Here is a 16,131-nt window from a genome sequence, read left to right on the forward strand (position 1 = left end):
ATGATAGAAGCAGGTGAAACAAGGCTGACTGTTTGAAGAAGGCCTTTAAGAAGTGATTATTAAAGATTGGGTCCATTATTATTATCATTATTGAGGTTTGTATATCATTTTGTAGCTTCCCAGTTGTGTTGCATGTGTATTCAAATCTAAAAAACTCACATTTTGGTTGAACTACGTATGTTTTAGCATCCAAATGTCATTGATGCTACAAACTTTTGCCCCCATGACCTGATAAATACATGATAACGTACTTATAAACCGATATAAACCCCCTCGCCTATGGAGCTAAATCAATCATATGTTTTCTTAATTCGAAAAATTGAAAGTGCAAGTTTCAGACTTGTTACCCTGATATTGCTTTGGGGGCGTGGTATGAAGGGAGAGGTGTGTGAAATAATGATGGACAGCATAACAATGAAGGAGTGCGTCTCCTCTGGTTGGTAATGGCTGCTGCTTCCTTCAGGAGATGCTGCTGGTGTCTCCTGAAGGAAGAAGTAAGAATCACCTTCATACTCAACCGTCTACCCAGCAGCAACAGACACAGACTGAGCGGGTGCTGCTTTGCTAAACATGCTAACAAACACACAGATATGCAGCTACTATAAGTTTTAAAATAGATCAACTGAGCTCTCGTCCCGCCGGTAAACGGCTCCGGATCAGAGCAGAATCCGGTGAGACTCGTGGCTGTTATTTAGTCCTGAAGCTCCGGCTCTGCTCCCGGCTCTTTCTCCTCCAGAGCTCCCGGCAGTCAGCGACTGTTTGAACCTCCGCTCCGTCCGGTGCATTTATAAACATCTCACACACTCAGACAACGCTCGTAGTATATCTTCAGGCAGTTTGAGTATTTTTAGGTTGTTTTTTTATTTGTATTGTCAACAAGTCTCATGTGCAGAGCCAAACCTACAATGAACTGATCTTAAAAGTATTGTGTGTGTATCAAAAGTCTGATCTACACTACTAATCCTACTACTACTACTACTACTACTATTACTACTACTACTATTACTACTAATTATAATAGTAATAATAATAATAATAATAATAATGAGCTTTCTGTATAGAGCACATTTTATATAAGTCATGTAGCTCAAAGTGCTTTACAGTTTTAAAAAAAAATACAATAAAACAACAGCAAATGAGTTTTTCAGCATCTGTGTTGCATAGGAACGTCCGTATCTTGGCAATATTTCTTTATAGGTGGGAATTAATATAAAATTCAGCTCTGAATTGATAATAATACCCAGACATGACACCTCTAAATCTTATCTTTCAGTCTGGGCTTTTTTCCCTCCAATGTTCTCCAAACACTATTAAAAACACATCAGTGAGCCACACACTGTACTGGATGACATGTTCCTTCATCCCTGAAGACAGTAGTTAAGAGGTGTTAACACAACACAACACTACACTACAAGCTGGCAAAGCACTGTAACCATGAACCATGTTTCTGCACATGCTCAGTGCTGTCTGCCATATAGAAACCTCATCACCCCCCGAGGGATAACTGTCTTATTGATGTTTTTACTCTTTGGAGACATTTCTAAACAAGCTACAGTACATAGTATCCTAAGAGATGAAGGGACATCATCACCCAGTGTAACACTGTGGTTCACTGATGTGTTGTTAATCTTTTTTTAACTACAGCACAGAGGAGTAAGATACATCAGGGTTCATTATTAGTTTGGCTCTACAAATGAGAGTTCAATCAGGAGAGACCAGAGAATGAAGTAAAATAATATTTATTATGCAGATGATATTAATGATTAGGTATTGTCTAAGTCGTTGGCGCTTGGACTCTGCAGGGAGAATTTCAATTAATTTCGGGCCAAATCACAACAAAGTCATCTTGAGACTGAAACTGATCGGGCTGCTGAAGTTGAAGTGTTGCATTGGGGAATCTGAAGACTGGGTGGTGATGGGGAGGTGGTGGGTCGTGCAAAATGGCATCAAGAAAGCACCTGAGCAGAGAAGGAGAACATTTATAAAGACAGCTGCAATATGATAGGCTGACCATGAAGGTGTGTCACCGTGCTATTGGTTAAACTTCCCCAGGTGATGTGGACAGCTGATGTGTCAATTGATGCTCCAGAATTAACAGAAAGGAAAATATGACAGAGATCAGTATGAGCTGTGAGAAGGATCAGGATGACTAAATAATGAGAAATACCAAAAGGTGGTCTTCCTGTCTGAACTTTTGCTAAGCTTCATATCCTTTAAAGTCCCTACTCCACTCAAAAACATAGTGTTGCGTATTGTTACTTCCCTTAGTGTTTGTGCAGAGTTTGAAACTAGAAGTGTTTGTGTAGAAGTGTATGTTTTTCATGTCTGTCTTCCACATTTGGTACACGGTTATTTTCAGTGGATCATGTTCTGGTGTCTTTCTAAGATTACTGGAAAATACAGACACATTGCATAATAATACTTGGCAGGGCCCCATATGTCTAGATATATTATTCTGTTTAGATTACCTCTTTGGAAATACCTGACATGCCAGCAAGACTATATATGCTGTTCACTCTGGGTAGCAGAGTATCATCATTGTATTATTCCTGCTGCCTTGATGATCCGGGCCTGCATTAAACGTGCATTAAGAAAGAACTCCTGATGCGCCTCATCTTTGTATCTTCAAGATCATCACAGAAACATTTACTCTCAAGAAGACTGTGTTCAAATTCACCTGCTGCAAATTTCTGAAAGTTTCTGTGCTTACTTTCAATCTCAGTTTAACACGTGTACATAAGAGCAGGATTTGTGACGTTACAGCTGGTTTGGTTCAGTATGCAACTTAAACAAATGTGATGTAGAAACTTGAAGCCTCCTGAACACAAACACTGAGAAAAGACTTTACAGTGAAGTAGGAGATGCTTTGTGTCCAACAGTTAGTTTTCTTTTGTGAAAAAAACTATTATTTAAAGTAGAGTGGCTTTATGCTGCACTGTATATCTTTCAAGGACAAGTGTGTAAGATTTAATAAGATCTGTTGGCAGAAATTTTATATAATATTCATGTTTTCATTGGTGTTTAAGAAGGCGACTTTAGCAGGAAAGCTAATGTTAGTTGTTGTTCAGAGTTTGTGGCTCTTGTGTTGTGTTCAGGGTCCCTGCGGGTCCTTAAAAAGTATTTTAAAGTCATTAAATTTGTACTTTAAAAATGTGCAGATACTCTGGTGTTTGTAGCATGATGCGATCAGGCTCAGTGTGATCGTCTGCTCTGCCGAAGATAGAACGATATGTTATCGCTTCATGCAACATTTGATTTCCTGTATTGAAATAAGGAATCCAGGTCTATAGAAGAATAAGTGGTGGTGTTTCATTGAAAGAGTGTAAAACTAGGGGGGGCAGATTCATAAAATCAAAGAATGTAAAATGTTATCCCTTTTGGTTGATGAGTTGAACACAATACAAGTATGTTGCTTTAGTGGATCTAAAAAAAGAAAAGAAAAGAGCAATTAAAGTTCATTCAGACTTAAAATACATGTATGGAAGAAATCTTTAAGAAGCAAGTGTGGTTTAATACTTCTTGAGCTGCTTCTTTGTCAGAAAACATTTAGTTAATAACGTTTTTTTAAAGACGTAATTCAGTAATTGACTTTAATAATACATTTATTTTACAGGTATCTTACAGGCAAGACAGGCAGGTCAAAAAGAGGCAGAAGATATCAGACAGAAAGGATTACTATCAAGGAATTGCTGAGATGTAGTCAACCCAAGGTGAAGAACTTGGAGACTGAAATATTTTACACAGGAACATTTACTGAAGCTTGATTGAGGAGAACAAGTGAAAAGAGTATTTAAACCTTTCACCAAACCCTTTACCTTTACTATCTCCAGATAAGGTTCCTCTTCATACATCTGTGCCTCCATAATCGTAACACTATGCCGACTATCTAACCATCTGCACAATTCACAGCATACAACCAGTCTCACCAGGACAGCTGTATATCCCAGAACAACCTCAGCAGACAGAGAGATGAAACCGCTCTGAAAAAAGAGACAGGTCATGACTTCCTGCTCCCAGAATAGAAAATGACCCGAGGAATATAAATATGTCTCCACACAATGACAGGGACGAGCAGAATACAGGATCAGGTGGTAGGAACACACAAAGCCTGACATAACAGCAGAGAGCCTGGCAGTGAATAGATGGCAGAGGATTTTGGTATGTAAGCTACTGAGGTAGACGAGGTGATGAGCAGCAGGTGAGAATAATTGGGGAGGGTCAAACAAGATGAGCGGAGAGTGTGGGAACGAGGCAGGAAAGTCAGGAGGTGCATCTGATGGAGAGGTGGAGAATGGAAAAACCAAAGGGAAGAGAGAGTGTGGGGCTTCCTGAGAGTCCTGCATTGGTTCGAGTACCAGACGGAAATGATGAAATGGGCGATACATGCACGATACATGCAGATCGTGGGTCTAAAGTGCAACATTTAAGCTATTTCGAGCTTCGTATGGACTGATGCTGTGTGTCTGTTATTGGATGGTGATGTTGAAGCCTCTCTTTTAACTCATATTTTAACTTTTAACTAGCTTTTTCTCTATTCTTCTCTGAGTCTTGTTTTGTGTCTTATGATGCCGGAGACTAACATGCTTACTCACTGAGAAACACTTTCCCTACGGGGATAATAAAGGATTTATTTGTTTTATTCGTGTATTTTTAAAACATAAAAATATACATTTTTAGTAACAAATCCACAACAATATGCCTGTCATTTTAAATCATGCAGTTTATTCGTGCATGCTTCCTCCCAGAACTTAAAAGAATCACATCTGCAGTCGTTGAAATGGATCCTGAAGAGTTGAGAAGAAGAAAAGCAAGAGGAGATGTAGTAGACTGGTTTTAATTAGAGTGCAGGTCGGGAATTGCTGTTTTGAAACTTTAAGAGAACTCAAAACACATCAATGATGATGATGATGATGATGATGATGATAATTATAATAATAACAATAATAATGATACAATAACTTTATTCATATAACACCTTTTTTTTTAAAAAGTTTACAAAGTGCTTTGATGGACAAAAAAGCAAAAGCAGCACAATACAACGCAAAGACACACAACACAGAGAGCAATAACAAGACTGACATTGACAAGATGAAGGTAAAGGACAGTGAAATAAAATGATAGGAACAACAAACAAACTAAATCACATAAAAACTAGTCTGTAGAAATTAGTTTTGACAAGTAATTTAAAAGAAGTTACTGATTCAGCAACTCTTATTTATGAGCGATTATTCAGTGGGCCGCATAATGTGGAAGATAGAAACTTTTTTTGGGGGCCTAACACCAGCCGAGCAATTCTTATAGGATTGAATGGACGCTCTTATAATACGTCCATGAGCTGAAGGCAGGGACAGAAGCAGAAAGAAGAGGACATGAAAAATAAACACGACCAAGGCAGAAATCATGACATCATGATCATAGCGAAGGTGACAGTTGGACAGGCGGATTGACTCACCTTCCTTCCACTGTGACTCTCCGGTAGAGTCGACCACATTACTGCTGAGTCTGGACCGGCTGTCGACCTCAAGTTACGTTCTTGACCTCGATCTTGAAAAAAGATCCGAACATTTGGCATCAAACAGCAAACTTCAGGGCGACAAAATTGACTGTCAGGACATATTAGCATGATTCCTCATTACACACTCTCCCTTGCCTCTTGCACTTAAATCCATGGTCACATTTCCCCTTTTTTTTTCCTAGAACACACACCAGATGGTATTAAATTATATATATATATATATATATGTTCATCTTAGATCATAGTGAAAGCCTTACCTAAAACGTCTGAAATATAAATGCAATCTGTTGGAGGTGAAACATGATTCGCTAACAGATTCAGTGTCAAATATTTGCTCTCCAGCGACGAGCCATGTGATGCTGCCGGCTTCAATATGACTCACTGTCCTTGCTGTCACCATGTCTGCCACACACACACACACACACGCACACACACACACAAGCCAAACATTCCCACTGCGGACCGACCGGTTTAGTAAAGATGAGGCAGGAATACAAACTGGAGGTCAAGCGTGAAATCATAGAAAATTGTCACGGGGGAAAGATTTGAGCTTTTTTTTTTTGCTGCTGTCAATAAACAGTCAGCAGCAGCAGCACATATATCATCAGTCACTCAAGCGAAACACAACTTCAACCCCCCCCTCTTCCCCCAAATAAAGTTACAGTACTTGCAGGACAAATAATTGGATGAGGTTTGTAAATAGTTTCAAGCAGAGCACTTACTGTAAAAACTATATAGTGACTCGAAAACACTACAAACCACTGAAGAACTTGAACTCATGCATTAATTCTGATAACCTCAGTCAGGACTTTTCTTCAATTTTTTAAAACATTTCTCTTTAGGCATGAAAAAAAAAAATTTTCAACGTCATTTTTTCTTTCACCAAATGATATACTATTACATTATAATAACATAAATCAACTGATCTACAACCAAAAGCATTACTGCAGGTTTAGTGGTGATGTATGGGTTAGGGTTAGGGTGTATGATGTACTAGTGTCCGCTGTGGAGGCTGAAGTGTAACTATGCATCAAAATCCTTTCATACATAAGAAAACAGCTTCTGAATCGCTGTCCACTGCAGTGACCACTATGCGTGAAAGGGTTAATGCAAATCATTATTTTATGCTGCACTCTCATTTTTATGCTCTATTTTAGTCTAGCTTTTTGTTTTCTTGCTCTCTTTTTATTTTTCTCTGCTGTTTTCTTTTTTATTATAATTGTTTTTTTTTGTTTTTAATTGTCTGTTTTAATGTTTTACCAATTTTTACTGTTGAATATTTTGCTTTTATTGCCCCTGTGTATGAAATGTGCTATGCAAATGAAGCTGCCTTACCTATTTAATACTAACGCCTTTGTGTAGCATGCTATAGTTAAAAAACACATATTCCTTAAAGTCCATATAGTCAAACTCTAGTGTATTTATTTGTACACCATCCGTTTCACCCACAGTGTAAATGGAAATCCAAACACACTTAATATCAATTAATACATTGCATGCAATCAAACAAATGAGCTAAAAGCACCTGCTCTGTGATTAACCAACTACCTGTGCAAAAAGTTAATTAGTACAACTGAACACAAACTACTTTATATATACACACACACACACACACACACACACACACACAGACACACACACACACACACACACACACACACATACTAATAAACACAATATATAAATGGCTCCATCAGGGTGATTAAAGAACGGCTCTTAATAGTTGTAGTAATTGTTCTTAATGGGCAGGTAGGAGTGATTAAATGGAGTCTGTTCGTGGAGACAAAAATAACTCATTTGTGCTCTTTAGTAATGCATGTTCTCAAAAATCCATCGTCCCATAGACACTCATTATTAATAAGTATATTTAGTGATTAACTGACTGAAGTGAGAGTACAAATGGCTCAATTGAGAGCATGAATTAGTTATGTTTTCCACTAGAGTCCCTATTGAGCGATATAGCTTTAGTACAAACGTCTGTCTTCACACAGAATCACTTGTTTGACTCTGAATTAAGATAAGTTAAAGTTAAGTTTTAATCCTCCTGTTGTCCTCGAGTCAAGGAAGGAAGGGAGGAAGAAGGAAAGGAGGAATAAAGGGAGGAAGAAGGAAGGAAAGGAGGGTGGGAGGGAGGGTGGAAGGAAGGAAGGGAGGAAGGAAGAAGGAAGGAAAGGAGGAAGGAAGGAAGGGAGGAAAGAAGGAAGGTAGGAGGGAGGGAGTAAGGAAGGAGGGAGGGAGGGAGAAAGGAAAAGAGGAAGGAAGGAAAGAAGGACAGAGGAAAGAAGGAAGGACAGAGGGAAGAAGGAAGGAGGGAGGAAAGAAGGACAGAAGGAAGGAAGAAAAGGGGATGGAGGGAGGAAAGAAGGAAGGGAGGAAAGAGAGAGGAAGGAAAGAGAGAGAAGAAGGGAGGGAGGGAGGAAGGAAGGACAGACGGAAGGAAGGAAGGGAGGAAAGAAGGAACAGTCAAAACAGACAGGGTCAATTTGACCCGGGAGGACGACGACAGAAAGGTTAATCTAAATGAATTTGTAGTTTAAATAAAATATATAACTAAAGCAAACTTACTGCAAAGTTAATATTCCTTTTATCATATTATCGTCGTCATCTTGGCAGGTTTTTTTTAGATTTTATGATTTTTTATTGGCATATTTCATCGCAGCAGCTTCTATATTTCATTATTTGCTGCCTCTGTCTATCTTTCTGCAGCTCTCTGCCCAGTCTCATGTTGTTTTGAAGCTGACAGTGAAATATTACCTACTGTAGACTGTAATATTCTCTCCTCTAATATCTCACTGACGGGGCGATAGTAGAGTAATAGATGCAGTTCTGAAAACATTTTGTGCACAAACTGTGACTGTTAGATAACTCTACGCTGAAATCTGCCAGTCATTGCCAAGTTTTGGGTTTTTTTTAAACAAAGTTTGTTCTCGTTTGCATAAAATTGATCACATCCGGCTTTGATCGTCACATATTTTTGTGCTATGCTTTTATTTAAATTCTGTAAAGGTGGAAAAAAGAATAAATGCATTAAGGAAGATATATTACGCTGCCTTTTAAAATCATCACTCTGTGAATCATCGGACTGCAGGTTCAGGTTTGCTTTGCGTCACGTTAACATTTATTTAAAAAGTTTTCCTGCCAGAGAGCGCAGTGACTGATTGTTAAGTGATTACAGAGTTCTCATTTTTCCCCTTTTGTATTATTCTTCTCATGCACATTATCAACTTTGCTGCAAGGAAGAAATTCTCTTTCTTTTGTTGAGCTTTGCCCTTTTTGACAATAACAAACATGTGATTTCCTTCTTCACTGTTTATTCACTCCACAAAGAAGAAAATAACTATTAAAACAATTTAATGAGAGAAATATGTGATTTTTCCCCCCACTAAATTTAGCGTGACTAATTTTGTTTCTAATTTCTCCAAAATACTGTTATTTATACTGTACAATCCATTTATTTTTATCAGCTCATTATATTGCAATCAACTACAGCTACAGTGTGCAAGTTTTTCCCATATATTGTTCATGATTGAAAAAAGCTCCAAAGCTTATCTTAACATTTGGGACTGATGCCGATACGGATATTATTAAGGAGTAAAAAAATCCCGATATCGATATATCACCCGATAATTTTATAAATGTATATGTAAAGAATATATAAATAAACACACATTTTTTTGCAATGATCCCTTAAAAACACTTGTGACAAAGTAATGAAGGCAGTGATATTTTACCATTTGACAATAAACATTATTATATATAATGACATGAGTACACTGAAACAGTAAACTAACTTCACTGGGAATTTAATAATTATAAATAAATATAACTAACTAAATATTTTTTTAAAACCTATAACAAAAAATAACAAAAAACGTATGTGTATATTCAACTTGAGAAAGAAGAAAATGGATCAAATATACATTAAATGCTGCCTATATAACTTTAAAAAACATCGGCACATATCAGACAACATATATGCCGATACCGATATATCAGTGATTGGGCATTTTAGAGATATTACCTTCTTACATTTTTAAGCGAGCCTCATCCTGTTAACCAATCAAATAACACCAAAGTCAGGGGTGGGAGGACGCAGATGTCGATCAATACGTGAATGCATTTCTGTGCATGCATACTGAGACTCGAAGCTAGTATTATTTGCTGGAGATGTCACTATGGGTTACTCAGAAAGCATAGCAAGCTCCCGATACCTGCATTATTTATATATACACACACATACAGATGCATAATACCTGTTAATTGTTGATATTGATGGAAAATGGCGTTGCACATTCAATGTGAGGAGATTAACCAGACATGTGGCAGCTCTCTGTGCAAAGAAGTTGGCAGTGGTCAAATTTAGAGGCAGGAAGTTGGGATTTCCACATGTTCAAACATCTGTGAAATCCAGCAGGTATCTGGTCAGTTGGTGTTCGCCGCTGCTGCTTGATGGACTTTCTCAAGGTTAATTTGTTCTTGACTTGACTGTAGATTTTACACTTTAGGTCCATGCTCTATGTTTGAACGTGAAACAGTGTGCAGACTTTCTTTTCTCTTTTAAATTTTACAGTGCAAAAAGGAAATGCTGAATGAAGCCAAAGCAAGAAAACACAACGAGGAAAGAAACTGATAAAACTGATTCATTAACATGTTTTTTAAAAGATATGACTGTGTAAATATGCTCCCACTATTATTAATTTATTATGTTAAGGAACCTTTTAAATGTAACACAAACACAGGAAGCACAAAGTGTTAAATTAGAAAGACGTGCTTGACTCTGTTAAATTGGGACTAATTATTTGTCTTCTGGGGTAAATTAAGAGCTAATAACCATGCAGGAGAGTTAAGTTATAATTAAAGCAATGAGAGAAAAAAGGCTGTCGAGGTCTGTTGAATAACAGTGTTGGGAATGTAGTCAGCAAATCAATCCAAGTATCACAGTGTTGGTTTTATTGAGTTTATTGTTGTTTTTTTTAACTTTATGGGTGAAATAATGTGGCAAACACGGATTGACATAGATGACATGTTGACCCTGCAGACATAATACATAATAAACATAACAAAAGACAATTAGATGGATTAAAATAGGATGTTAGAAGTTAGGTGGGGCATGTTGTGGGTGTGTGGTTGGATGTTTTAACAATTATCACAATGTTAAAAGTAATGCAACTTGATTACTTTCCATTACATTTTGGATTACGTCAATATTAAATATCAATAAGGTGACTTTGACTTAACCGTGTAAAGTCTGAACCATCAAATAATTGCCAGAAATGTCTAATTTCTTTCTGTGTTTATTGGATCTTCTGACAATGTAATTTTCATATATGACTTTTGTTTTGTATCATACTTGAATACAACATTATTAAATCCTTCATAGGTCCTGCATGAAGCTCATATCACCACCTACAACATGTTTTATGCATGATGATGATGATACATAATGCATGAAATGTGATAAAATACCAGTCGACAGATTTACAGATAAATTATTTTCTATACCTGCTGTTTCAACAAGAATTTACCATAAAATAAGCTACAAAATATTTAATAATTCAACATTGCATCGGTTTGTCTGTGCATTACATGTATCTGATCGTATACATCAGATTTTTAAGGAAACAAATGATCACACTGATGATGTAGAGGTCTCTAAAAGTCATTTATTAAATACGACTCACTTGGGGTTGCAGGGTTAAGCATATAATGTAAAGACAACAGAACAAAAGTCAAGTCAAGTCAAATTTATTTAGATAGCAGCATATAAGACAGCAACATATAAGACAGTATAAAAAATGACAAGGTGAGAAGGTATTACAATAAGAGAGCAGGGTAAGAAGTATTATTATAATCATTGTTAAAAGAAATAACAATTATAATACTGTTTCTATAAAGAAGGTTTTACCCATTAACCTAACTAAAAGCTTGCGAAAAAAGATATGTTTTTAGTCTGCTTTTAAAGGAAGAGTTCATGTGGAAAAGGATTATTAAGAGTAGGACCAAAAGGAAAGGAAACAGGGAAACTTAAGATATTAAGCATTAAAGAATGTGTCTTCTGCTTATTGCATGTTAAAGACACTAAGGTTTGTATTCTGGCTACTTCCTCTGAGACCAGAACAGCCCAACTGGGGGGTCAAACATGAGGCCCGTGGGCCAGAACCAGCCCTCTTAGGGATTCAATCCGGCCCACTTTCCTTCATGTCTTCTTTTCATTCCTTCCTTCCTTTCATCCTTCCTTTCTTCCAACTTTCTTTCCTCCTTTTCTTCCTTCCTTATTCCTTCCTTCCATCTTTCTTTCTTCGTTTTCTTCCTTCTTTCCATCAGTCCTTCCTCCCTTTCTTCCTTTCATCTTTTCTTCCTGTCTTCTTTTCCTTCTCTTCATTATTTTCCTTCCTTCCTTCCAATCTTCTTTTCCTTCCTTCTTTATTTCCTTCTTCCATCTGTTCTTCCTCTCTTTCTTTCTTCCATCTTTTCTTCCTGTCTTCTCCTCCTACTTTTCTTCCTTCCTTCCATCTTACCTTCCTCACTTTCTTTCTTTCATCTTTTCTTCCTGTGTTCTTTTCCTTACTTCCTTCTTTCCTTCTTCCATCTGTCCTTCCTCCTTTTCTTTTGTCCATCTTCTGTCCTCTGCTTAGTGCATGTTAAAGACAAAAATGCTTTTAATTAAGCATGTTGACACGCAGTCGCTTATTTACAATGAAACACATGCTGTGCACTACCGAGAATATTCTCCGGTAAAGCCTCTGATGAATCAGAGCTCGGCCCACCGGCTGTATGAAGCTGTCACACAGGCATACTGTATGTTGCAGAGGGGGAAAACCCCCCGCTGGGTATCCGTGCCCACTCTGCCACAGCTTCGTCCTCCTCCACAGCTCTTCAGAGGAACAGGCAGTGGCAGATATACAGTATGTGCAGCAGCAGTAGCATCATCATCATCACTGTGTCCTCTTATTCACTTCTATTTATTATAGTTATATGAGAGTTTTCTTCTGTCTAATTCATAGCGAACGTGCTCTGCGGATGGTGACACGCTGTCATCTCATTTTATTACCATTACACGCAATACAAGCTGTTATATACTAAAGCTCTCTTTTATCTAATATTGTACGAGTCTTTTTGGACTGCCACATTGCGTAACGTCCGCCCCTGCCTACTTTTTCTGCCTTACTAAGTTCAGCGTGTGTGTGAAGTGTGTGTGTGTGTGTGTGTGTGTGTGTGTGTGTGTGTGTGTGTGTGTGTGTGTGTGTGTGTGTGTGTGTGTGTGTGTGAGCTTGCTGTGTGCACCAGTGCGCACCATGTGGTATCATCCTCCACTCACACCATCGTGGATCAGTGAGTGAGTAATTCTGCTTTCTCGTTCTCCCTCTCTGTGTACATTTGGGACTTGCACAGTGCACGGTAGTAGATTGTTCTCAGTGTTGGAGAGTAACTATATATGAGGTCAAGTTGTATCTGTATGTTATTGCACTGTGCAGTTGGATACTGTAATGCATTTTATCATTTAGAGCTTGTATAGGCTACTTTTTTAATGATCTATTTAATGGACTTTGCACACTGATTTAGCTGATTTTGCACACAGCTGCCAACTCTTCTTCTTTCTTCTGTGTTTTATCTTGTTATATCAACATACGAGTATGTTGTGGTGCCAGCTGTCTAATGAATTGCCCTTCAAGGGATTAATAAAGTGGTATTGAATCTTGAATCTAACTAGTTACATGTAGCAGCGTTACATAATTGAATTACAAAATAAGTCAGACCTTTAATATTTTGCTCAGGAGGGTTTTTTCCCCTAATTTTTTAATAATTAACATGTTACTGAATAAATATATTGCTGTTTTTAATTCTTTGAAATCAATATTTAGTAAATAAATCATGATGTGGGCTTAAATGGTGTCACAGTACCAATTAAGCCCATTGCCAGTCTTCTGTTTTAACTCACTGTTGGTGCAGGTGGTATTTTGTTTAACTGACGTGTATGAAATGTGCTTTACAAATAAAGCTGCCTTACCTACATTAACGCCTTTGTGCAGCATGCTAGTTAAAAAACACATATTATTATTCTCACATATGGTTCACCCATAATGTAAATAGTGATCCAAACACACTTAATATCAATTAATAACTTGCAATCAAACAAATGTGCAAAACACACCTGCTCTGTGATGAACCAACTACCTGTGCAAAAAGTGAATTATTACAACTGAAGACAAGCTACTTTATACACACACACACACACACACACACACACACACACACACACACACACACACACACACACACACACACACACACACACACACACACATACATGCCAATAAACACATTATAAAAATGGCTCTATCAGGGTGATTAAAAAAGACTCAAAGGGCCAAATAATGGATTCAGGGTTGCAGAAGCACCATGTTTGGTTTTGTGCGCAGCATTGAAATGACATGGAAACACCTGCAGGTTGACACTTTTGGTTCAGACTGACCACAAGCTGAATTTTTAATAACTTTGGTGATCCTACATGGCTGATCCTCTCCACCACCTTTCCGCCCCCCTGGCTGCTGATATATTCTGCCAAGATGTAGCACCAGTAGACTTAAAAACTCATTTTCTACATGCTACAATTGGCTTTTTAAATAACTCTGTGTGGTTTTTACTTGATATTTATTGTTCACTGGTTTCTCTATCTTTCTTATACAGTGTTTTTTGATCATTCCTTTATTTACTGTTGTCTTTTATTGCTGACTGTGCAACAAATTGCCCCCTCAAGTATAATAAAGATATCGTTGATATTTAATCCGCTGACTTTTCCCAACCAATTTTTTGGTTTACACACATTTTTACACACACAAACCTTCAGTAAACCATTAAGAGCTTTATAAACCAATAAAAAGCATCTTAAAATCGATTCTGAAGCAAACAGGTAGCCAGTGCAGAGACTTTAAAATTGGTGTTATGTGTGCTCTCTTTCATCTTTTTAATGCTAACACATTAAAACTAAGAAAACATTATCTGATGAACAGCAGTATGAAGCCTGAAGTTGGTCTGAAGCTGGTTGTCCCATGTGAGGACCGCTTCTCTTCATCTACTGTATCACTCGCTTATATCAGAGAGAGGATTTCATTCACTGTCTGAATGTTAAAAAAATTCCCACAGTGGAAAAAATCTTCAGCCGTGGCACAAATATCCCAAGTATTTGATTCTGATCTGGTTGGAGGACTCTGAACAGCAGGGTGTTGATCCCTTCACAGCAGGTCATAGCGAGGCGCTGCCAGGTTTGTATTCTGGCTTCTTCCTCTGAGAGCAGAACAGCCCAACTGGAACTAGAGCTGGCGAGAGAAAAGAGGAACATAGTCTAATAAAAGGTCAAAGCTCCTGCAACAAACAGAAACAACGTTATTATTAGACCATCAGGGTCATCATAAAGCTCATTATAAACAGGAGATACAAATTGACACTGGAAGAAATGTCACCAAAATGCTGTAAAATCATCACATCAAAGAACCTGTGAATGGAAATCTAACTAATATAATATAATGGAGCTTTGTTTACTTTACCATCATATTTTGTAAAATACTAAACCAAACATAACTGTTCATTTCCCCGCGGCCCTCCGAGGGTTTCAATCCAGCCCACTTTCGTTCATGTCTTCTTTTCCTTCCTTCCTTTCTCCTTTTCTTCCTTCCTTCCATCTTTTCTTCCAGTCTTCTCTTCGTTCTTCTCTTCGTTCTCCTCATTATTTCCCTTACTTCCTTCCTTCCTTCTTCCATCTGTCCTTCCTCTTTTCTTCCTGTCGTCTTCCTTCTCTTCATTATTTTCCTTCCTTCCAGTCTTCTTTTCCTTCCTTCTTTCCTTCTTCCATCTGTCCTTCCTCCCATCTTTTCTTCCTGTCTTCTCTTCCTTCTCCTGCTTCTTTTCCTTCCTTCCATCTATCCTCCCTCCCTTCCTTCCTTTCTTTTTTCTTTCCTTCCTTCCTTGCCCACATGAGATCAAATCGGGCTGCATGTGGCCCTTTGACCCCCCCAATAGAAGAACCTTTTTTGGTTCCTTAAAGAACCAATTAAGCAAACGAACCTCTAAAGGTGCTTCAAAGAACCCTAAAAAAACTGTTCAATCAGGAGGCAAGTGAATAAAAAGAAAGATATTTGTAATGTAATATATTGATATAATCCCAGAATGGCTGCAAAATGAGAGAGAGAGAGAGAGAGAGAGAGAGAGAGAGAGAGAGAGAGAGAGAGAGAGAGAGAGAGAGAGAGAGAGAGAGAGAGAGAGAGAGAGAGAGAGAGAGAGAGAGAGAGAGAGAGAGAGAGAGAGAGAGAGAGAGAGAGAGAGAGAGAGTTAGGCTGCGACTAGATGATAGGCTAAACATGAAGTGTGGCGTTTTGCTTTTGGTTGCCGTTAGTGACAGGTGAGCGTAATCATACATTCACCATAATCACTTTTTTGCATAACTCTAACTTTACTTTAAACTTAAACCAAACCTACACCTCCTCCTCACACACACAACAACAACAACAACAGGAGGAGGACTACCTGCTTACACCCTCGCTCACAGCTCTCAGACAAAGTGTGGGAACAATCACTGTAAAATGTCTTTCACATCAAAACACGGCGGGGGATGAAAAGCA

At 38.0% G+C, this 16,131-nt stretch overlaps 1 protein-coding gene across 1 annotated transcript in view; it reads left to right on the forward strand.

Moving 5' to 3' along the window:
- The first annotated feature begins 4,227 nt into the window (after positions 1–4,227).
- The window catches only part of LOC133990062 (vasoactive intestinal polypeptide receptor 2-like), a 68,853-nt gene continuing 56,949 nt past the window's right edge, over positions 4,228–16,131 (forward strand). The window contains exon 1 of the mRNA XM_062428242.1: positions 4,228–4,318. Coding sequence (XP_062284226.1) covers positions 4,228–4,318 — 91 coding nt within the window. The remainder of the gene's footprint in view (positions 4,319–16,131) is intronic.

This window comes from Scomber scombrus, chromosome 11 (assembly GCF_963691925.1).
Source record: "Scomber scombrus chromosome 11, fScoSco1.1, whole genome shotgun sequence".
NCBI classification, from domain to species: domain Eukaryota; kingdom Metazoa; phylum Chordata; class Actinopteri; order Scombriformes; family Scombridae; genus Scomber; species Scomber scombrus.